Source organism: Armigeres subalbatus, chromosome 3, assembly GCF_024139115.2.
Source record: "Armigeres subalbatus isolate Guangzhou_Male chromosome 3, GZ_Asu_2, whole genome shotgun sequence".
NCBI lineage: Eukaryota > Metazoa > Arthropoda > Insecta > Diptera > Culicidae > Armigeres > Armigeres subalbatus.
In genome coordinates, this window is record NC_085141.1 from 83254627 (window position 1) to 83277062 (window position 22436).

At 41.2% G+C, this 22436-nt stretch overlaps 3 protein-coding genes across 5 annotated transcripts in view; 1 reads left to right on the forward strand and 2 right to left on the reverse strand.

Annotated features, from left to right (window-relative positions):
• The window catches only part of LOC134222516 (TATA-binding protein-associated factor 172), a 277075-nt gene extending 256436 nt beyond the window's left edge, over positions 1-20639 (reverse strand). Inside the window, exon 1 of the mRNA XM_062701664.1 lies at positions 20506-20639. The gene's annotated coding sequence lies outside the window, so the exon portion shown is untranslated. The remainder of the gene's footprint in view (positions 1-20505) is intronic.
• On the forward strand, positions 14240-18942 carry LOC134222519 (polyubiquitin-C). 3 transcript variants are annotated; one of them, XM_062701670.1, is made up of 3 exons: positions 14240-14397; positions 14763-15010; positions 16850-18942. In XM_062701670.1, the coding sequence occupies exons 2-3, from the start codon at positions 14771-14773 to the stop codon at positions 18899-18901; spliced, it is 2292 nt and encodes a 763-aa protein (XP_062557654.1). In that variant the 5' UTR covers positions 14240-14397; positions 14763-14770; the 3' UTR covers positions 18902-18942. The 3 variants fall into 3 exon arrangements, with proteins under 3 accessions (XP_062557654.1, XP_062557652.1, XP_062557653.1); XM_062701668.1 differs by lacking the exons at positions 14240-14397; positions 14763-15010 and adding an exon at positions 15888-16095 and having other exon boundaries at positions 16833-18942; XM_062701669.1 differs by lacking the exons at positions 14240-14397; positions 14763-15010 and adding an exon at positions 15888-16092 and having other exon boundaries at positions 16831-18942.
• Positions 20640-20656: 17 nt separating the features above from the next.
• LOC134222522 (mitochondrial ribonuclease P catalytic subunit) lies at positions 20657-22426 on the reverse strand. Its single transcript, XM_062701673.1, has 2 exons — positions 21612-22426; positions 20657-21548 (listed from the first exon to the last, which is right to left on the reverse strand). The coding sequence occupies exons 1-2, from the start codon at positions 22311-22313 to the stop codon at positions 20694-20696; spliced, it is 1557 nt and encodes a 518-aa protein (XP_062557657.1). The 5' UTR covers positions 22314-22426; the 3' UTR covers positions 20657-20693.
• Between the last annotated feature and the right edge of the window lie 10 nt (positions 22427-22436).

Here is a 22436-nt window from a genome sequence, read left to right on the forward strand (position 1 = left end):
TTTGCGGAAATTTCCCCTGTATCTGTAAAAATTCTTCCGGAAATACATTCGGAATTTCCTTCATGAATTCCTGTGGAAATTCCTTTGGAAATTTCTGCAGATATCCTTTATTGGTGAATTCCTGTGGAAGGTTAACCAAGAGAATTGTTTCGAAAATTCAAGACGGCATTGTAGCCGATTTCTTACAATAACTCCTGTGGTCAGTGCTCCAAGAATTTACGCGGAAATTCCTCCACAAGTTTCTTTATATTTGTTTTGGTTCTAAAATGCTGCAGAAATCCTCTTCAGGCTCCGTAATTCTTCTTCTTCTTCTTCTCATTGGCATTACATCCCCACACTGGGACAGAGCCGCCTCACAGCTTAGTGTTCATTAAGCACTTCCACAGTTATTAACTGCGAGGTTTCTTAACCAGGTTACCATTTTTGTATTCGTATATCATGAGGCTAACACGATGATATTTTTATGCCCAGGGAAGTCGTGACAATTTTCAATCCGAAAATTGCCTAGTCCGGCACCGGGAATCGAACCCAGCCACCCTCAGCATGGTCTTGCTTTGTAGACGAGCGTCTTACCGCGCGGCTAAGAAGGGCTCCGTAATTGTATTTATTAAATTCCTCATAGAGTCCTTGTGAAAACTCTTCAGGAGGCTTCGTAATTTTTCGGTGAATATTCCTGCGAAATAACCATCGGAGTTATTTCCTAGATTTTTTTTTGTTTTTTTTTCAGAAACCTTTTGAAAATTACATTTTAATGTTTGAACGAATTTCTGCTGAAGTACTTATTTAAATAAGGCATCTACATCAAATTAAGGAACATTTTTGTATTTTCAATTGTTATATAAACCCTTATTCGTTTTAGATGAATACTATGAAAGCAATATAAAATTTTCAACACTATACCTATCAGAATTCCCGACGAAAAAATTTTCGAAAAAAAGGAATATATCATGCTATTTGATTCCTTTTACGATAATCAATCTGAAACTGTCTTTCAACAGATATGTTTTGTAAGCGTCATGCTTTAGGCTGTGAACCATTCCACCAATTCGTTTAACTTTTAGTTAAAATTTGACACTTCGATGGTTATTTCTCTGTGGTTAAAAATAACCCTGCTCCGGAGCATGGTTAGATTTGACAGTTCGATAATTAAACTTTGCTCGTGAGAAAATTGGTGCCAAATCCATTTTGTTCCAAATAACTATCAATCTGTCAAAATTCAAATACGTCGGCTTCGGGGTAAAATTTTAACTTAAAGTTAAACGAATCGGTGGAATGGTTCACAGCCTTAGAATGGTTTAAAAATGACAACAAGTGGCACCCCTCTGCTCATAATTTAATAAATGTGAGTAATTGACTTGAAACGTAAATTTTGTTCTCGACCACATTTGCTAACAAAAATAAAGTCCATCTAGATAGACATAAAACTAATTTTCAAATAAACATCCTCTGATCTAGCATTCATTTCATTTATTTAGTTAACATCTAACCAGATAACACTGAATCAACAATTTGACGCCACAATACACGGTTCGAGGCCGCATCTCTCCATCCTCGGATACGCCCCACGCTCGCCAAGTCGTTTTGCACCTGGTCTGCCCATCTCGCTCGCTGCGCTCCACGCCGTCTCGTACCTGCCGGATCGGAAGCGAACACCATCTTTGCAGGGTTGCTGTCCGGCATTCTTGCAACATGCCCTGCCCATCGTACCCTTCCGACTTTAGCTACCTTCTGGATACTGGGTTCGCCGTAGAGTTGGGCGAGCTCATGGTTCATTCTTCGCCGCCACACACCGTCTTCTTGCACACCGCCAAAGATGATCCTAAGCACCCGTCTCTCGAATACTCCGAGTGCTTGCAAGTCCTCCTCGAGCATTGTCCATGTTTCATGTCCGTAGAGGACAACCGGTCTTATAAGCGTCTTGTACATGACACATTTGGTGCGGTGGCGAATCTTTTTCGACCGCAGTTTCTTCTGGAGCCCGTAGTAGGCCCGACTTCCACAGATGATGCGCCTTCGTATTTCACGACTAACGTTGTTGTCAGCCGTTAGCAATGATCCGAGGTAGACGAATTCCTCGACCACCTCGAAGGTATCCCCGTCTATCGTAACACTGCTTCCCAGGCGGGCCCTGTCGCGCTCGGTTCCGCCCACAAGCATATACTTTGTCTTTGACGCATTCACCACCAGTCCAACTTTTGTTGCTTCACGTTTCAGGCGGGTGTACAGTTCTGCCACCTTTGCAAATGTTCGGCCGACAATGTCCATGTCATCCGCGAAGCAAATAAATTGACTGGATCTGTTGAAAATCGTACCCCGGCTGTTACACCCGGCTCTCCGCATGACACCTTCTAGCGCAATGTTGAACAACAGGCACGAAAGTCCATCACCTTGTCTTAGTCCCCGGCGCGATTCGAACGAACTGGAGTGTTCGCCCGAAATCTTCACACAGTTTTGCACACCATCCACCGTTGCTTTAATCAGTCTGGTAAGCTTCCCAGGGAAGCTGTTCTCGTCCATAATTTTCCATAGCTCTACGCGGTCTATACTGTCGTATGCCGCCTTGAAATCAACGAACAGATGGTGCGTTGGGACCTGGTATTCACGGTAGACCTGTGCGCCGCCGCGCCACGCCGCCGCCGCCGACACTTATTGACGTACGCCGACGCTGGTCAAGGTGTCGGCGGCGCGCCATACGCCGATTGGCTCCACGCCGCCGAATTTCGTATTTCACGCCGATGATTGGCCAACACAAAAATCACAGTATGTAGTGCGTTTGCGTCTACCGGACCAAGGCAACCTATCAGGCATTGATTAAATAGCTGTTATACCTTTAGCAGATTTATTTTTATCTCTGGCACTTTTACCGGCATTGGCGTGTTAAATGCTAGGTCATCCAAGAACTTCTTGGCAACAGACCTCCAAATCTACGAGCGTAGCGATGAACTCCTAATTTCATATGTAACTTCATGTGGAATAACTTCATTCTGGTCGCATTGGGTGGTTCATCATCTTTTTTAAAGATTTGTATTGGGTTCCTGGTCATTTTGGCATTGAAGGCAATGAACAAGCTGATATGCTGGCCAGACTTGGTTCATCTCGACAATTCATAGGTCCCGAACCATTTTGTGGTGTATCTGCGTGTTCTCTTAGAATGGAACTCAAATCTTGGGAACATTCTAAAATAGAGGACATCTGGAAAAACACCTTGATTGCGAGGCAATCTAAACGTTTCATCGCACCAAACGCATTTATCACTCGCAAAATTTTAGATCTTTCAAAAAGATCTTAACACATATACAGGTCTTATAACAGGCCATTGCCCGAGCCGATATCACTTGAATCTGTTAGGAAAACTTCAAGATGATGTATGTCGTTTCTGCGGCACACCTGTAGAAGACGCGGAACATCTGTTATGCCATTGTCCGGCAATTTTTAGAAAGAGATTACAGTTCTTCAATAGGGGGCTTATAGAACCCTCAGAAGTTTGGAGAACAAGTCCCAATATGGTAGTACGATTCATCAGAACCATAATACCGCATTGGGATAACGCTGGTAGTTAAGGAAATGCAATTGCTCTAAATAGTAATGATGCGTCAACTTGACAAAGCTAGATCAAATGGGGCATATATCACAATAGGTCTAACAAATGGTCGCAGTGATTAAGATACCCAACAGGGAAAAAAAAAAAAAAAAAAAAGATTTGAATGTTACATATCTTAATTGGTCTAGTGCTTATATTTGCGGCTACAAGTCAACACTATGAAAGTTGAATTTGGATTCCCAGTCTGGTAGGATTTTTTTAAACTTCCCTGAGCATGGAGTATCATTGTGATAGCTTCGTGATATGCGAATTCAAAAATGGTAATTTGGCTTCTGGAGCTGGAGCACGATGGGACACGTGACCCATCAAATTGAACATTTCCTTCACTCCTCCTTGTACTTCAATTGCCAGAATTAGCATTAGCATTAGCATTGAGCATTTCGCACAAATTCGTAGGTGGTACAAGCCAAGACTATTGTATGAGAGTAGCATCACTTTCATCCGTTACCACAGATATTGATTTGGGATTAATCGCCATCTCTTAGATGGAAGCAATGCACTCTCCAATAGTCGAGATCTGTCCTGGCCACGTCCTTGCGAATGCTGAGGAAGGGGAAGGATGGTTAGTTGGACACCTACTTAAGAAAGATGCAGAGAACTCTACGACCTCTCATAGGTGCCACGGGAGGTTTTTTTTGGATTGTTAGTGTTGAAGGTTTAACAGTAGGAATCGTTCTGGTAGAACGTGAAACACAGAAAGAACTAAGATAGAAATACAAAGTAGGAAAGGGACGAGCCTGGAATTGAACTCACGACCTCCTGCTTATAAGGCAGAAGCGGTAGCCACTATTGTACTTCAATTGCCAGAATTGTTCCAAAAAACGGGTTTAATTTATTTTTATAAAAAATTCCCAAAGACATTTCTTGGTTTTCCTGAAATAATGCCTAAAGGATATCCTGGAGGAAGTGCAGAAGGAATAATTGAAGAAAGTTCTTAGAGTTTTGAGGAATTTTTGGATTTATCCTCGTGGATGATTGCCTGGAGAAAATTCTGAAGGAATTCTTGGAGGAATGTCCAACAAAATTTTTAAGAAATTTAAGAATGTCGGCAATTTCTTTAGGAGTTCTCTAGAAATTCGTACGGAGATATCCGAAATTTCGTCCTAGAATTTTGGAAGCAAAAGGCGGAGAAAATTCCGAAGGAAATACTAGACGAATATCTGAGGCAGAGTAGAGACACTTACGCGAAGATAGAAAGAATCTCCTTTCAACAGTGTAATCCAACAGACTAATAAATAGCAATACTTTATTTTGATAAACAATACCCATATAAATTTCTGGGATTTCTTGAAATATTTTCCGAAGAAAGTCCTGGAGAAAATTCTGAAGGAATGAACCTGAAGAAATTGCTTAGAGTCTTGAGGAATTTCTGAATCCATCTTCGTAGTAATTTTTGGAGGATTTTCTGAAGGAATCCCTGGAGAAAATTTAGAAGGAATTCTTGGAGGAATGTTCAAAAAAAATCTTGAAGGAATCTAAGAATGTCGGTAATTCATTTGGAAATTATATCTTATATCTGAAAATTCGTCCTAGAATCTTGGAAGGAAATAGCGGAGGAAATTCCAAAAGAATTACTAGATAAATTTCCGAGGGAATGGAATGCCTTATGAAATACCTGGAAAAGTTTCAGAGGAATTGTTAAAATAATTTCCGAAGGAATTTTTCAAAAGTATGTGTGTATGTACAGTTATCCATCATTCTGGCTTGAGTCTTGCTCTGCGTAAGGCTCCACCCAATATTACAGTCGAATTTAAAGACCATTCTGCTTTCAATGCACTGCTGTATGAAGGGCAAAACCGGAGGCGGCAGACCCGTAAGCAGAGATTCTTACGCGAAGCCCGCGGGATCTCCTTTCAACAGTGTAATCCAACAGACTAATAAATAGATTCGCGATCCTTTTGAGCTTTTCGAGGGTAACTTCTTTGAGGAATGACGCGTCAAATCCTTTACAACTGTGGGGAGTGTACCCATCTACATGGGTAGAAATTTTTATTTCCAATTCCAAACAGATTTTTTGAAGAAATTCCTGATGGAATTGTCAAGATCAATCTTATTTAGAAGAATTAATGTTCTAAGAAGTTCAGAAGCAATTCCTAAGGAAATTTCAAAGAAAAAGCTGGTTTCATTTGTGGACGTTTTTTGAAGGAATTCATGAAAAAATTCCCGATGGAATTCCTGACAGAATTTTTGAAGGTATATTAGAATCAGTTTTTTGATGTCTTTCTGAAATAATTCCTGAATATATTTTCTTATTTAAGGTGTTTTCGAGAAAATCTGTAGAAATTTTTGATGGAACTCCTGCAGTAAATTCCCAAGAAATTCTTGAGAATATCCGAATATCCGCCATCTCGATATTTTGGTAGTTTTTCTTGGCATGTAGTCTTAATTCTAGAGTCAAAACTGAGTTTGTTTCACTACTGTCCAGATTTTCGAAGAAATTCTTATAGAAAATATTTAAATTTCAAAAGCTATTTGCTTGAAACATCCACTAAAAATCCTTCATTTAAAATTCTGTTCGAAAACCTCTTCAGGTTCTCTTTTGGTTATTCCTTCAAGAATAGAGTCGGAATTTCCTCCAGGAATTTCTTCGAAAATCTCTTTAGAAAAGCCACAGGAATTTATATGGATTCAGGATTTATGGATTTATATTCATGCAGGGATTCCGACAGAAAACCTTCTGAAAGGCCTTTTATTTATTTTTCAGAAACTCATTTGGAACTTCCTCCAGGAAGTCCTTAGAAAATTCCTGCAGAAATATCTCCGGAACGAATCATAAAGAGGAATTTTTAAAGGAATTTTCGAAGAAACTTGTAAACAAATATTAAAAAAAATGAATGAATTTACAAACAAAATTTCCGAAGATTTTCCAAAAGAATTTCAGAAGAGATTCGAAAGAGTTCTTAGAGGAATTTTAAAAGAAATTTGCGGAGATCTATAGGAATTTCTGAAAAGTTGCTAAAGGAATTTCAGGGAGGAATGTTCGAAGGCATTCTTAAAGAAAATTTGGAAAAAATCCTGGAGAAAGTTCTAAATAAATTCCAGAGAGAAATTTCGAGAGAATACTAAAATATCTTCCTAGAGTTTCAAAAGAAATTGTTGAGGAATTACTGGAAGAATTTTTTTATAAATTCCAAAAACAAATTCCTAAAAGGAATTTCTAAGAAAAAAATCCTAAGTCTAACTCCAAAGGTTTTTTCAAAAGGATTTGATTGTATTCCTAAATCAGTGTCCCTAGGTATTCTATAGTCCTTGAAAGATTTCATTGGAATTTCCTAAGAAATTCTTAAAGGAATTTTCAAAGGAACTCCTAAAAAGTTTTCCAATGAATTTCTAAAGAAATTCCTAAAGGCTCCGTAAAGGAATTTCCGAAGCAATCCCTAAAGTAATTTCTAAGGAAATTTCTGAAGGAACCTTTGAAGAAATTTAGGAACGAATTTGCGAAGAAATACCCAAATAAATTTTCGAGGGAATTCTTAGAAGAAGTTTTGAAGGAATTCATTAGGGAACATCTTAATTAATGCTTAAAATTCCTTTTCGAATTTTCTGAGGAATATATTGAGGAATTTCCGAACGAATTTATGGATTTGTATCCAAATTGCTTTCCAATGAACTTATGTGCTGTGATGCGACAATGTCCTAGTGGAGGATGTGATGTAAACTTTTGCTCTGGACATACAAGCTACACCTATTAGGATGTTCACCCCATCAGTCTGACTGTACACTCAGAAATTTAAAAAACCCATAAAAGAATAAAATCTATACTATTTACTTATTTATGCGATTTATTCATTGCTTAGTATAACACGTATACTACCATTGTATACAAAATAAACTAGTGAAGATTTGGGTAGACGTATTTTCGTTAGTATAATCGGTGTTGACAGTTCTCTTCAAGCATGATAAATGAACGCTCTTTAGATTTAAAAGTTAAACTTTTATTTAAAAAAATAAATGCATGGCGATAGTGAAGCATTATATATGCGTGAAAGGTAAGTTGTGCAGAACAAATAATTCACCAGTCCACGCTTTCTTTTACGTTCCACATAATATAAGTTCGAAATGTTATTTTGTAGGCAATGCCGGAGAATCAATAATGTCGGTCAACCAAGCTCAAACTCAAATTCAAGCCAATGCCGGAGAATTGATAATGCTGCCTTCGATGTCCAGGATCGAATCACATGGATAAACGGTTCCCTGAAACTAGTAAGATTACGAATTATTTAATAAGCAGGCTGCAGGAATACCGTGGCAAGAATAACCTGGATGCTATGAAAACGCAACGATTTACCGTGTGTCGTATTCTATGAATCCAAAAAGTGGTTTTCAGTCTGATTAATAATTATTTGTTAAGATTTAGTTATAAGATGTGTTGAAAAACTATGCAAACGCGAAATAAAAACTGATATTTATGATCATATTTTCATTTCTATTATTTTATAATCAAAACAAAACATTCGTTCAATGCAGAATCCAGCTATAATTTCAGCAAAATGAAATTAAACTAATGTTGATTATAGCCAACTTATACATTACTCCCAATAAATCCAAGTTATACTAACGCGGTATAGTACACTCCTAATCTAAGCTGGGGTCAACCAGGCAAATAGCCAGTTAGTATGACTTTTAACCTATTTGGTTTTTATTTTTTCCAGAGTGTAGCTAGTAATTCAAGACAAAATTTTCAAAACGGCCTATCTGCTTTTGTAAACAAAGATTCAAACGACGATTTGACGAATCTGATAGCTCTCCCACCCAAACTAACACCATCAATAGGTAGGTGAAGGTTTCCGCTACCTGTTGATGGTGTTGGTTTGCGTGGGAGTGCTATCAGATTCGTCAAATCGTCGTTTGAATCTTTGTTTACAAAAGCAGATAAGTCGTTTTGAAAATGTTGTCTTGAATTGTAGGGTAAAATACCCAATAGTGGACCCCCTAGTAGGGAAATTTTTCTCTTCCTGGCATAAAGAGTGGAAATTTTCAAAATATTAATTCTGCGTGATATCTAACATCAAGCTATGCATCTCCTCTTCACGATACATACATGAAACACGCAAATACTCGACGTTATTCGTTGAAATTAACATTTTAAAGTCTGACTGAATTCACCCTATAGTAGACCCCCTGGGGGTCCATAATAGGAAATTGCTTCCCTATAGTCGACACTTCATTTGATTTTTATGTTCCGTTTCGAGACGTTCTTCTTCCCTATTATGGACCCCCAAAATATTCCTATAATGGACACACTCGTGTTTATTTTTTATAGAATTGTAAAAAATCATCTATTTTTACTTTCCATAGCATTTCCAATGCATGTAATCAAATCATAGAACTGTAAGGTAGGTTCTCCCGATGGAATTTCATAGCAAAATGTTTACATTGTGCTGTAATAATGCAAAAATGGCTGGAGGGTCCACTATTGGTTGGGGGTCCACTGTTGGGCACTTTACCCTACAAAAAATAATAATAAAAGGCATCATCTGGTTTGCTGCGTGAAACTTTTTTTCTCAACTCAAAATTCTTCACGCCGATTCACGCCGCCGCCGCCGCCGCCGAACATTGCTTACGGCGTGACGCCGCCGACGCCGCCGCCGCCGATGTAAAAATGGCCTTACGCCGCCGCCGTTCACAAATACACAGGCGCACAGGTCTAATTCACGGCATTTTTGAAGGATTTGTCGTACAGTAAAGATCTGGTCCGTTGTCGAGCGGCCGTCAACGAAGCCGGCTTGATAACTTCCCACGAACTCGTTCACTAATGGTGACAGACGACGGAAGATGATCTGGGATATCACTTTGTAGGCGGCATTAAGGATGGTGATCGCTCGAAAGTTCTCACACTCCAGTTTGTCGCCTTTCTTGTAGATGGGGCATATAACCCCTTCCTTCCACTCCTCCGGTAGCTGTTCGGTTTCCCAGATTCTGACTATCAGTTTGTGCAGGCAAGTGGCCAGCTTTTCCGGGCCCATCTTGATGAGCTCAGCTCCGATACCATCCTTACCAGCTGCTTTATTGGTCTTTAGCTGTTGAATGGCATCCTTAACTTCCCTCATGGTGGGGGCTGGTTGGCTTCCATCGTCCGCTGAACTGACGTAGTCATCTACTCCGCTGCCTTGACTTTCACTGCCTGTACTCTCAGCGCCATTCAGATGTTCCTCGTAGTGCTGCTTCCACCTTTCGATCACCACACGTTCGTCCGTCAAGATGCTCCCATCCTTATCCCGGCACATTTCGGCTCGCGGCACGAAGCCTTTGCGGGATGCGTTGAGCTTCTGATAGAACTTGCGTGTATCTTGAGAACGGCACAGCCGTTCCATCTCCTCGCACTCCGCTTCTTCCAGGCGGCGTTTCTTTTCCTCGAAAAGGCGGGTCTGCTGTCTCCGCTTCCGTCTATAACGTTCCACGTTCTGCCGGGTACCTTGCTGCAGCGCGACCGCCCGCGCTGCGTCCTTCTCCTCTAGAATCTGTCTGCACTCTTCGTCGAACCAATCGTTCCGTCGACTTCGACCCATATACCCGACGTTGTTCTCCGCTGCGTCGTTAATGGCTGCTTTGACTGTATTCCAGCAGTCCTCAAGAGGGGCCCCATCGAGCTCACCCTCTTCCGGCAACGCTGCCTCGAGATGCTGCGCGTATGCAGTGGCGACATCAGGTTGCTTCAGTCGCTCTAGGTCGTACCGCGGCGGTGGTCGGTACCGAACATTGTTGATGACGGATAGTTTTGGGCGCAGTTTAACCATCACCAGATAGTGGTCAGAGTCGATGTTAGCGCCACGATATGTCCTGACGTCGATAATGTCGGAGAAGTGCCGTCCATCAATCAGAACGTGGTCGATTTGTGATTCTGTCTGCAGTGGTGATCTCCAGGTGTACCGATACGGGAGGCTGTGTTGGTGCTGCGAATGGCCATATTCTTGGAGGCGGCGAAATCAATTAGTCGTAGGCCGTTTTCGTTCGTCAGCCGGTGAGCGCTGAACTTTCCAATAGTCGGTCTAAACTCCTCCTCCTGGCCAACCTGAGCGTTGAAATCTCCTATGATGATTTTGACGTCGTGGCTTGGGCAGCTGTCGTACTCACGTTCCAGCTGCGCGTAGAATGCGTCCTTATCATCATCAGTGCTTCCGGAGTGTGGGCTATGGACGTTGATTATGCTGAAGTTGAAGAACCGGCCTTTGATCCTCAACTTGCACATTCTTTCATTGATCGGCCACCACCCGATCACGCGCCTTTGCATATCGCCCATCACTATGAAAGCTGTTCCCAGCTCGTGTGTGTTGCCGCAGCTCTGGTAGATGGTATGATTACCTCTAAACGTTCGCACCATTGATCCCTTCCAACAAACCTCCTTCAGCGCTACGATGCCGAATCCACGGTCCGTGAGCACATCGGCGAGTATGCGTGTGCTCCCGATGAAGTTGAGAGATTTGCAGTTCCACGAACCGAGTTTCCAATCGCTAGTCCCTTTTCGTCGCAGTGGTCTTCGCCGATGGTTCCGGTCCGTACTCTCTTGTTGATTGTTCGTTGCTTAAGATTTTTTAAAGGCTGGCTTGCAGGGCCTGACACCAAACCCCCTAAATTTCCGGAGGACCATTCCTCCTTATTTCCGGTGGACCATGGTGCACAGTTTCACTTAGAGTCCCTCGCTGGCACTCGGACGATGATCAGCCGCCCCTAACATGGAGAACAGACGCTGTTGTGAGCCGATCCTGACATGGAGAACAGACGCTCAGCTCAATAAGATTTGCACCTCTGGAGAGGAGCAAACCCCCCCTTCCCTGTCAGCATACGACCATAGTTCCCACCGGGGTTGGTTACCCGATTTTCCCTAAGGTTGCTCGTATCCCGGCCAGCACCGCGGGGAGGTAGGGATAGGAGTTGCTGGGTAAGAGGCTAAGGACCGCGAGATGGGGTCTATTTTATTCCTTCAGGTACGCGAAGTACCAATGGTACGCTTTACCCAGCATTTGCCGTGCCCTGATCTAGCATTATATTTGTTAAATTTTCGCCTAAAACTAAATTCGCGCGAAGCCCTGAAATCGTTATGTAAATCAGCGAAAACAGAGAAATCCACGAAAATCGCGAAATCCGCGTCGTCATAACAACCATGCAGGTGGTAGCACTGATGAAGGATCTGCCCCCATTGCTCTGGTTCTAGTGTTCTACTTTTTGTGTTCTACTACTGTACTACCACACAAAAGTAAGACGCAAGAACCAACCGCACCAAAAAGCGGTCAAAACACGACACGACAAATTTTTACTGGGTATTCAAAGAATTGGTAGCGTTGATAATCAATAGTTTCAATTGGCTTGAAAAATGTCTAGACAGTTTCCGAGTCGATTGATAAGAGAATCTCGGAAATCCACCAAAAGATAACAAAGATTTAATCGTTTGAATCTCCCTTGACAGTCCCGAATTTCAGTTTTACACCCTGTATTTGAGCCTTCCCCTTACGTTAAGAACGAGGCCACATTCCGCGAGCAAATACAGTAATCTAAAAAATGTGTATCAAAGACAAAAAAATAAAATGTAGTTCGAGTGACTTACATTTTTAGCAGACATAACTTTTAAGACCGATAGATTAATTATTACAAGAAATGACCCTTAGAACTATGGCAATAGATACATATTTGTTGTTTGAGCGATAGTTATTTGGGATCTCTAGTAGCAAAGGTGTAGGATTGCCAATCCGAAGATGCCGAGTTCGATTCTCGGTCTGGTCTAGGATATTTTGCGGGTAGGAAACATTCTCGACTTCCTAGGCATAGTGTTAGTGTATCCTTTTTAATTGCCACACAAGATACATACTCATGTAATGACCGGCATAGAACGGCATTCGATTAATAAATGAGGAAATGCTACTAGAATACTAAGTTAAAAAACAGGCAAAGTTCCTGTTGGAATGTAGAACTATTGAAGAAGAAGATTTGTGCGATAGTTGAACGATTTTAAGCATTTCTTCTCAGGTGGCCCCGATTATAGTATAATCGAGTCTGTCGACTTAATGAATAATAATAATGATTATTTTAATTCATCCGATTTTTTTTAATAGAAATTAATTACGAAATTACGAAAACCCCAATTTCATGGAAAATTGGGGTGTTCTACAGAAAAGTTGTGATAAGGAATGAAATATAAGGTGAAAAAATAATCTCCGGCACCTAAGTTTGCACTCATTAGTGATTATTTATTAATGAAAATTCAAAATATGTTATTTATCTGGCTATCTGGCAGCGCAACCATTATAATGTCCTGAAAGATGGAAAAAAAATTCCTCCTCAAAAGATCCTCGAATGCCTAAGAATGATATCTCCGAAGATCCTAACGAATTGATCTCTTAATGATCTATTAAAATATTTTCTTATCTAAGTTTATAGAATTCGACCGAATCTATGAGCATTATGTACATATGCTAATCGTGATATATTTTACATCATACATATTAGAGATCAACTCAGTTCCTGGAATAATCACAACTGAAATCGAATGTGCTCTTTGAACTAACTTGACCACCTCAGCACGAGACGCGATCATCATCTATTTGTTTGTCTTCTATCCGTTGCTACTAGCCTGTTTTTAGACAACGCCAAACAAATATTTACCACCTCTCACTCAGCGTGCTTTATGTAATGTGCTCCGCTTATAGATTCAAATTTCGCGCCAAGTATCGTTGCTCATCATCGTGTGCAATCGCGTACCTGCCGGGTTCATCCGGACACAAGTACTAGGAGTGGTGGCCCCGATTATAGTATAATCGAGTCTGTCGACTTAATGAATAATAATAATGATTATTATAATTCATCCGATTTTTTTTAATAGAAATTAATTACGAAATTACGAAAACCCCAATTTCATGGAAAATTGGGGTGTTCTACAGAAAAGTTGTGATAAGGAATGAAGTATTAGGTGAAAAGATGATCTCCAGCACCTAAGTTTGCACTCATTAGTGATTATTTATTAATGAAAATTCAAAATATGTTATTTATCTGGCTATCTGGCAGCGCAACCATTATAATGTCCTGAAAGATGGAAAAATTTTCCCTCCTCAAAAGATCCTCGAATGCCTAAGAATGATATCTCCGAGGATCCTAACGAATTGATCTCTCAATAATCTTTTAAAATATTTACTTATCTAAGTTTATAGAATTCGACCGAATCTACTAATTGCCATACATTTTACATCATACATTAGGGATCAACTCAGTTCCTGGAATAATCACAACTGAAATCGAATGTGCTCTTTGAACTAACTTGACCACCTCAGCACGAGACGCGATCATCATCTATTTGTTTGTCTTCTATCCGTTGCTACTAGCCTGTTTTTAGACAACGCCAAACAAATATTTACCACCTCTCACTCAGCGTGCTTTATGTAATGTGCTCCGCTTATAGATTCAAATTTCGCGCCAAGTATCGTTGCTCATCATCGTGTGCAATCGCGTACCTGCCGGGTTCATCCGGACACAAGTACTAGGAGTGAATGATCGGGATTCACCCGCCGATCGGGGTGGCGGGAATTCCGTTGGATCGATTCGTCGGGAATGACAACGGAAATCTAAAGTTTTGAAACGAATTGAACTGCAGCCAAATTTTATCTGGGATGAACTGTTTTTCGAACGATCGCCGACGACGATGCGTACTATAAAAGCACAATACCGAAAGGTTTGTCTGGCAATCCAAGGTTTTCAACCTGATTAGCAGTGATAAGAACTAAGTAGCTCCCTTGGTAGCCAGTAGTTCTTGAGGAAAGTTTCAAAAAAGCCAGAATCTTTTTCTAGTTCTCCCGTTCTCTCAGTAACAGGTAAGAATTCATTCAGTACATCAGGGTAGTGTTGGTGCATTTGTGGTGACGATCATCAAGAAGGTTTCCAAACACCACTATATGGGTTCACCAATACTACGGACATTAACATCTGGCACCAAAGCGGATTTTTTCTTATAAATAAACAAATCAATAATAGCACAGGGCAGAACAAAAGATGAAAACAAGGAGAGGAAAAGTCCGTAATTGCCTTATCGATTACAGTACCAAGTCCTGTTGGCACTCTAAATCAATGAGGTGACATAACTATTGAGCAACTTGCCAAGTTTCATAATCACGAGTCTCATGAGCTGGTTAGAATGGTCGATTGATAGATGTCAAACGATGGTGGGTTTCTATTTCAGGAAGCAATATGCAGATCTTTGTCAAGACGCTGACGGGCAAGACAATCACCCTCGATGTGGAGCCCGTTGACACCATCCAGAACATCAAGGTCAAGATCGAGGATAAGGAAGGTATCCCACCAGATCAGCAGCGCCTGATCTTCGCTGGCAAGCAGCTGGAAGATGGTCGTGCCCTGTCCGACTACAATGTCCAGAAGGGCTCTACGCTGCATCTGGTACTGCGCCTCAGAGGTGGCATGCAAATCTTCGTCAAGATGTTAACCGGCAGAACGATGGCCATCGATACCGAACCGGAAGACACAGTCGACACACTGAGGGTTAAGATTTCGGAGAAATTGGAGGAAATGCCACCGAACCAGCTGCGCTTGATCTTCGCCGGTAAGCAATTGGAGGACGGACGTACCCTGCAGGAATACAGCATTATTAAGGGATCCACGGTGCATCTGGTGCTGAGGTTAAAGGGCGGGCAATGACAAGCGCGAAAATCTTACTATCGAGAACTGGAAAAACACGGAACTGCCACAAGAAGACTTGTACGCGAAGCAAAGCGAATCTTTGCAATAATTACCAAATGAAGTAATTTATAATTTAGTATATTAGTAAACTAAACTAAATGCATATGTATAAATAAAAACGAACTACTTGAAGCGATATAATACATAAAATGTATTCTGAATCTAAATAATCGTGTCTTTCATCAGCTGATGCAGACGAGAAAGAAAGCTCCTCTCGTAGGTTATTGATTTAGAATAGCTGACGTCAACGAATGACTGCACTACTACAGTAAATCATGCAATTATAATGATTCAACAGAAATTCCCTAGTTTTAATTTCTTGCTTTCTGAGTTTAGCACAATTATTGAAATTATCGGTAGCCAATCATATTTCTATTTTTGCAAAGTTAATCGATACTGATAACAATGAACCTATAGATGCATTGGCATCCTTACCAGGAGTTAACAGAATCGTTCAAGGTAGAAAAATCAGAATGAGCTACCAATACAAGAGCGCAAAACATTCGACACACTACGGGTAACATCCGCATAGGTATATAGATGTGTTGACTGCAATTTTCTAGAAGCACAACCACCGTGGCAGCAGTGTCTATAAAACCCCCCTACTGAGCCAAAATGAGCTCAATCGAATCAGTTTCCTAGTGGAGTGAACACAAATCGGTCTCAGTAAGCGGTGCTAGTGCAAGTGAAGTTAATCCCAGAGGTGACAAGAGAACCAATCAGCAGAGAAGGAATTTTTCAAAGTGCAAAAGGACATTATCATTTGAATTCAAATTAGTGAAAGTGCGTCTCAGTAGAAAAATCTTCTTGTGAAAAAGGTAGGTTGTGTTGCATCGAGAATGACGAAATATTTTCTTGTGAATGACTCCTTTGTCTCTCAATGAGTGAAAATTTATTTCAAAATGGCCACTGCAAAAGTAGATGAAAATTTTTCAATGCAGTTTCATCATCATTGTTAAATCCAAGTATGAATCACTGTTGATGTCTAACTTGAGTAGAATTTTTTGTTATTGATTGTAACGAAGGAACATTCAGGAAGTTATTGCGTACGAACGTTATTTAATGTGGTAATTGAAAAATACGATATGAACGATGCTAAAAGTTAACAAATTCGTCTCTAATTCTATCATGAACATGTACGTCTAAGTTTGGAAGATGATATTAGCATTTCCATATCATTGTAAATCGTTTAACTTTACGTAGAAGTAATACACTCAAATCATTAATTAGTGTAATTAATATTATTTCGTATTACTGAAACAATTAAATTTCAAGTATATCTTTAGACGCGCAAATTCTATTTGAACTACGCAAATTATTGTGGAGGAAAAGAAAAATCAAATTCAAAGTAGGGCGTCATTGTGACGTCATCGAACAAGTTTATTTTTTCACTTCGAGTGAGTTTGTAGTCACAGCAAGACAAAGCGAAACAGGTTCGAAGCGTGTCGCAGCGTGTACGTTTTAGTACTTTGTAGCAATGAATCACCTTGAAGCTTGTTTGAATTTTGCAATCAATAACTAATTTTCCTTTCTTGATTTCTTTTTTTACCAACAGAGATTTCAACGATGCAGATCTTCGTTAAAACACTAACGGGTAAAACCATTACCCTCGAGGTTGAACCCTCGGATACCATCGAGAATGTTAAAGCCAAGATCCAGGATAAGGAAGGCATCCCTCCAGACCAGCAGCGGTTGATCTTTGCTGGTAAGCAGCTGGAGGACGGACGTACCCTGTCGGATTACAATATCCAGAAGGAGAGTACCCTCCATCTGGTTCTGCGTCTGCGCGGAGGTATGCAAATCTTCGTCAAGACTTTGACTGGAAAGACCATTACCTTGGAGGTTGAGCCATCTGACACTATTGAAAATGTCAAGGCTAAGATTCAAGATAAGGAAGGAATCCCCCCAGACCAGCAGCGTTTGATTTTCGCTGGTAAGCAGTTGGAAGATGGTCGCACCCTGTCGGATTATAACATCCAAAAGGAGAGCACCCTCCATCTCGTTCTCCGTCTGCGTGGCGGTATGCAGATTTTCGTCAAGACCTTGACTGGAAAGACCATCACCTTGGAGGTTGAGCCATCCGATACCATTGAAAATGTCAAGGCTAAGATCCAAGATAAGGAGGGCATTCCTCCAGATCAGCAGCGTTTGATTTTCGCTGGTAAGCAGTTGGAAGATGGTCGTACTCTTTCGGACTATAATATCCAGAAGGAAAGTACCCTTCATTTGGTTCTGCGTCTGCGTGGAGGTATGCAAATCTTCGTCAAGACTTTGACTGGAAAGACCATCACCTTGGAGGTTGAGCCATCCGATACTATCGAGAATGTTAAAGCCAAGATCCAGGATAAGGAAGGAATCCCCCCAGATCAGCAGCGGTTGATTTTCGCTGGTAAGCAGTTGGAAGATGGCCGCACCCTGTCGGATTATAACATTCAAAAGGAGAGCACCCTACATCTGGTTCTCCGTCTGCGCGGAGGTATGCAAATCTTCGTTAAGACTCTTACCGGAAAGACCATCACCTTGGAGGTTGAGCCATCCGATACCATTGAAAATGTCAAGGCTAAGATCCAAGATAAGGAAGGAATCCCCCCAGATCAACAGCGTTTGATTTTTGCTGGTAAGCAACTGGAGGACGGACGCACCCTTTCGGATTATAACATCCAGAAGGAGAGCACCCTACATCTGGTTCTTCGTCTGCGCGGAGGTATGCAAATCTTCGTTAAGACCTTGACTGGAAAAACAATCACCCTCGAAGTTGAACCATCCGACACCATTGAAAACGTCAAGGCTAAGATCCAAGATAAGGAAGGAATCCCCCCAGATCAGCAGCGGTTGATTTTCGCTGGTAAGCAGTTGGAAGATGGTCGTACCCTTTCGGATTATAACATCCAGAAGGAGAGCACCCTCCATCTGGTTCTCCGTCTGCGTGGAGGTATGCAGATTTTCGTCAAGACTTTGACTGGAAAGACCATCACCTTGGAGGTTGAGCCATCCGATACCATTGAAAATGTCAAGGCTAAGATCCAAGATAAGGAAGGAATCCCCCCAGATCAGCAGCGTTTGATTTTTGCTGGAAAGCAGTTGGAAGACGGCCGCACCTTGTCAGATTACAACATTCAAAAGGAAAGCACTCTCCATCTGGTACTCCGTCTTCGTGGAGGTATGCAGATCTTCGTTAAGACTCTTACCGGAAAAACCATCACCTTGGAAGTCGAACCATCCGACACTATTGAAAACGTCAAGGCAAAAATCCAAGATAAGGAAGGCATTCCTCCAGATCAGCAGCGTTTGATCTTCGCCGGAAAGCAGTTGGAAGACGGTCGCACCTTGTCAGATTACAACATTCAAAAGGAAAGCACTCTCCATCTGGTGCTCCGCCTTCGTGGAGGTATGCAGATCTTCGTTAAAACTTTGACTGGCAAAACCATCACCTTGGAAGTCGAACCATCCGACACTATTGAAAACGTTAAGGCTAAGATTCAGGATAAGGAAGGCATTCCTCCAGATCAGCAGCGTTTGATTTTCGCCGGTAAGCAACTGGAAGACGGGCGCACCTTGTCGGATTACAACATCCAGAAGGAAAGCACACTGCATTTGGTACTGCGATTGAGAGGCGGACAATAAATGGATATCATCATTAATAAATTGAAAATTCCGTAAATTAACTTCTGATCAGAGATTTATTTCTACATCCGATAGTTTTGAAAGAAATTTCCAGTACATAGAATCTTTTTATTTTTCACAATTACCTTCTAGAAAGGAAATCGATTAATAACTCCTTCAGAAAATTCAGTTTTATAAATAAGGAATTGAGTATGTATGTTCAACTCCCTGCAAGCTTCAATCACGACAGTTCCGTCACGAAAACCAGTCCACTGATCGTCAACCCTATAACCAGAGCAACCCACGTCAACATTAAGTGCTCAAATGTGAGCCATCCGTAGTTCTAGTGAAGGGCAAATAAGTTTTGACAGTCCAGTTGGTCCAGTCTCCTCGGCGTTGCCGATCACTAAAGTCCTGATTCCAGTTGTTCAGCAGTTCACTCTCGAATAAAACTTTCTGTGTGTGGTACCTCAGCTCCGTGAACGGAATTCTGATACCGACACTTAACATCTGACAGGCGGTTACGACGTATTTCGATCGAAGCAGTTTGAAGCCGTAGTTGCTCCACAGCAACACCATAAATGGCGCTGCTATCGAGTTGGTCAGGTATGTGCTTTTTCCAACAAGGATAACGTCGGTTTCAGCCTCGTCGTCCGAGATTACGAGAGGTCCGATGAGTGAATCATTTATCGAAGATTAATCAGCTCTTGTATCGCATTTGATATTTGTACCAGACTCTTTATAGAACCGATCGACGGTTTATCATAAACGAAATTATTTTCGTTCCATACGTGTTTAACATCAAGAAGCAAAATATTATTAGAGGTAGCTTCGTTGACACGATCACAATGTGATGATTAAACATCGAATAACTCGTGGATGAACTCTGTTGGATAATGTTGGGCAGCATGTTTGCACATACTTATATGCAGGAGGTCGTGGGTTCAATCCTAGGTTCGTTCCATTCAAAACATACAGTTTAAGCTAAGCTAAGCAATTCATAGTGGTGAAAAACTGCTTGACAGAATTGTTCACCGCCGTAATTATAATGCAATCGCTCTCGTTCACTACCAATAGTACGGGTTTATTTTGTTAGTTATTATTTATTAATATATTGATCAAAAAATCGACGGAGAACCTCGGGATATGAGGATCGTACATAGCAAGTAAGTAGCTAAACCAGTTATCGGAGCGATATGGTCTGAGTTCCAGATCCAGAAATACACAATCAAACCTTCTGTGAAGCTCCGTACCAGGTTCCTGATCAGATCTCTGCAGCCTCTGATTTGCGGAAATGTAGTACAAGGAGGCAGATAATATAAGCGAAACATTGCTGATGATTTTTCATGACGCTGTTGAATATCGAAAAATCAAATAATGTTACCCGAAAATGTGAGGGATACTGCACATAAGTCTGTTATTAATTCATTCTCTTATGTGGAATCAATTCACGAAATGGAAATTGCTATCAACTTCAATCTTCATAACATTACCTAATACATAGCTATACGTTCCAAATAAAGCTTGTCATGGCGCAATATAAACAGCAATTGGGAATATTTAAGATACGTAATTAAAAAGTATCTATTAATAAGTCAATAAATATAAATATAAATAAAACTTACCTTGAAAAATTCAGCATGAAGATGTTCTGATTGAACAATATTACTAGTAGAAACTCCCTGGTGAGAACCAACTTCACTTCACAAATTTAATTACGCACACAAAAAAAAAGGCTTTCTTTTAAGCTCTACAATATAACACCAATTAACACCATTTGAATGTTTTCCCCAAAACAGTACATAAATTTCTCTTATTCAAACTCCACACACAGCCAACAAGCTTGCTTCTCCACTTTGGGTATCTTCACCGAATTTTCCACCAAAGGCACATGCCACCGGTTCGCATTCTCCGGCGAACAATGCGCGAACATATCGTACTGAAACGGTGAATTGATGATCACCCTTCCATCATTCGTGATCGACAAGAGCGAATATTGGTGCTCCTGTTGCCATCGCTTGAACACCCCGCCCAGTTCATCGCCCAGCAGGAACGAATGCCTCCGCATCAAATCACGCGAAAAGAAGTCCGTGTGGGGACCACTCTCCAGCGCCGCGTACAACAGAAACGGGTCGTCCTGCGAGAGGTCTTCGGTTAGAAATAGAAACGCATTCTCCCGAATGTACTTCATGTCTTTGGATCGCCACCGGTCCATGTGTTGCCGGCCGATAACCAGAACTCGTTTACGCTGGCGGACGTAGTGTTTTACCACGGAGGCAATTTGCATGGCGTAGACGGCCGGTGACTTTTGATTCCCCGTGGAGAAAGCCACATTCAGACCATCGATGACGACGTCGTATGGTTTTGTCTTCTTCAGGAACATCTGAAAGCGTTCTAGCTCTTTGGGAGTGGTTTTGTTAAAGATCTCCTTTTTGATTATCACAGCTTGAATAAATGCATCCCGAAGGGCGCTAAACATGTCATCTGGAACAACAATACTGGCCAAAGTGGACTTACAACTAGAGCATTTGCCTTTCTCTGTAACTCGGGTTTCTACAGCGCGGAGTCCATACTTTGTCGGGATTTGAACTAGAGTTTGGCCGATTCTTTTAGATAGGAATAGTGATTTCGCATTAGTGAAGGATAACATTTTAATCATGTTTTGTTTCTGGAAAAAAAGAAAAACTAATTATAGCATTTGTATAGTAAAAGCCCAGTTAATTCTTCTTACGAAACAATTTGGATCCTTCAAACTGTATGCAATCCATGCCAAAAATACATCATCCTTGGGCAGCCGTTTATGGGAGGTCATTTCTTCTAGCAATTCCCATCCGACATCAACATCACCGATTTGAAAACACTTCTCAATCAGGTAACTAAAAGTGGCCCCGTCTGGTATTCCGCTTAGTTTAATCATATCAAGCAGTTCGAAGGACACTCGCCAGTGATCCGTTAGTGTCAAGGCTGCCACCAAATGTTCACAAGTATTCGCATCCAACATTGCATTTTTCTTGTGTAATTCTTCATAGAACTTCACAATTTCCTGCCGATGTTCCTCATTCAATTCAACTCCCTCACTATGTTCCGTCCGATATAAACGTAGCAGTTTTCCAACCGTGGCCAAGTTCATTTCTACTCCGTTCTCCCGCAAAAACTTTACATATGATTTTCCACTTTCCAACCCAACGCACATCCCCAGAACTGTGCTGTCTACATTGGTTTCATTGAAACGACGTTCATCCAGGATCCCCTTCCGGATGTTGCCCCACTCCGCAGCTGACAGTACTGGACTGAGATTCAACTTTTCCTTCAATTCAGTTATTCGACTGGGCGGAAGCCTAATGTTGGGAGCTTTTTGATGCACACCCGCATAATTACGTGAGGCTTCTAATAAAGCACGCGAAATCTGTGAAAACCGGTACCGGCGGAACATTTTCCATAAATTTTACCGGAGTAACGAAAAAATACATGCACTTTCGCACACGACGGTAAACAAAACTGTTTGTGAGCGACGTTATCCCATCGCACCCACAGGCAAACCGACATTCCACTCATT

Bases quoted from the DNA above. Each gene is read 5' to 3' on its own strand.
- LOC134222522 (XM_062701673.1), bottom strand. From the start codon at position 22,313: ATGTTCCGCCGGTACCGGTTTTCACAGATTTCGCGTGCTTTATTAGAA. The intron at 21,549-21,611 runs GTAAGAAGAATT...CTTTTTTTCCAG, and splicing joins TGAAGGATCCAAATTGTTTC to AAACAAAACATGATTAAAAT.
- LOC134222519 (XM_062701670.1), top strand. From the start codon at position 14,771: ATGCAGATCTTTGTCAAGACGCTGACGGGCAAGACAATCACCCTCGAT. The intron at 15,011-16,849 runs GTCAAGATGTTA...TCAACGATGCAG, and splicing joins GAGGTGGCATGCAAATCTTC to ATCTTCGTTAAAACACTAAC.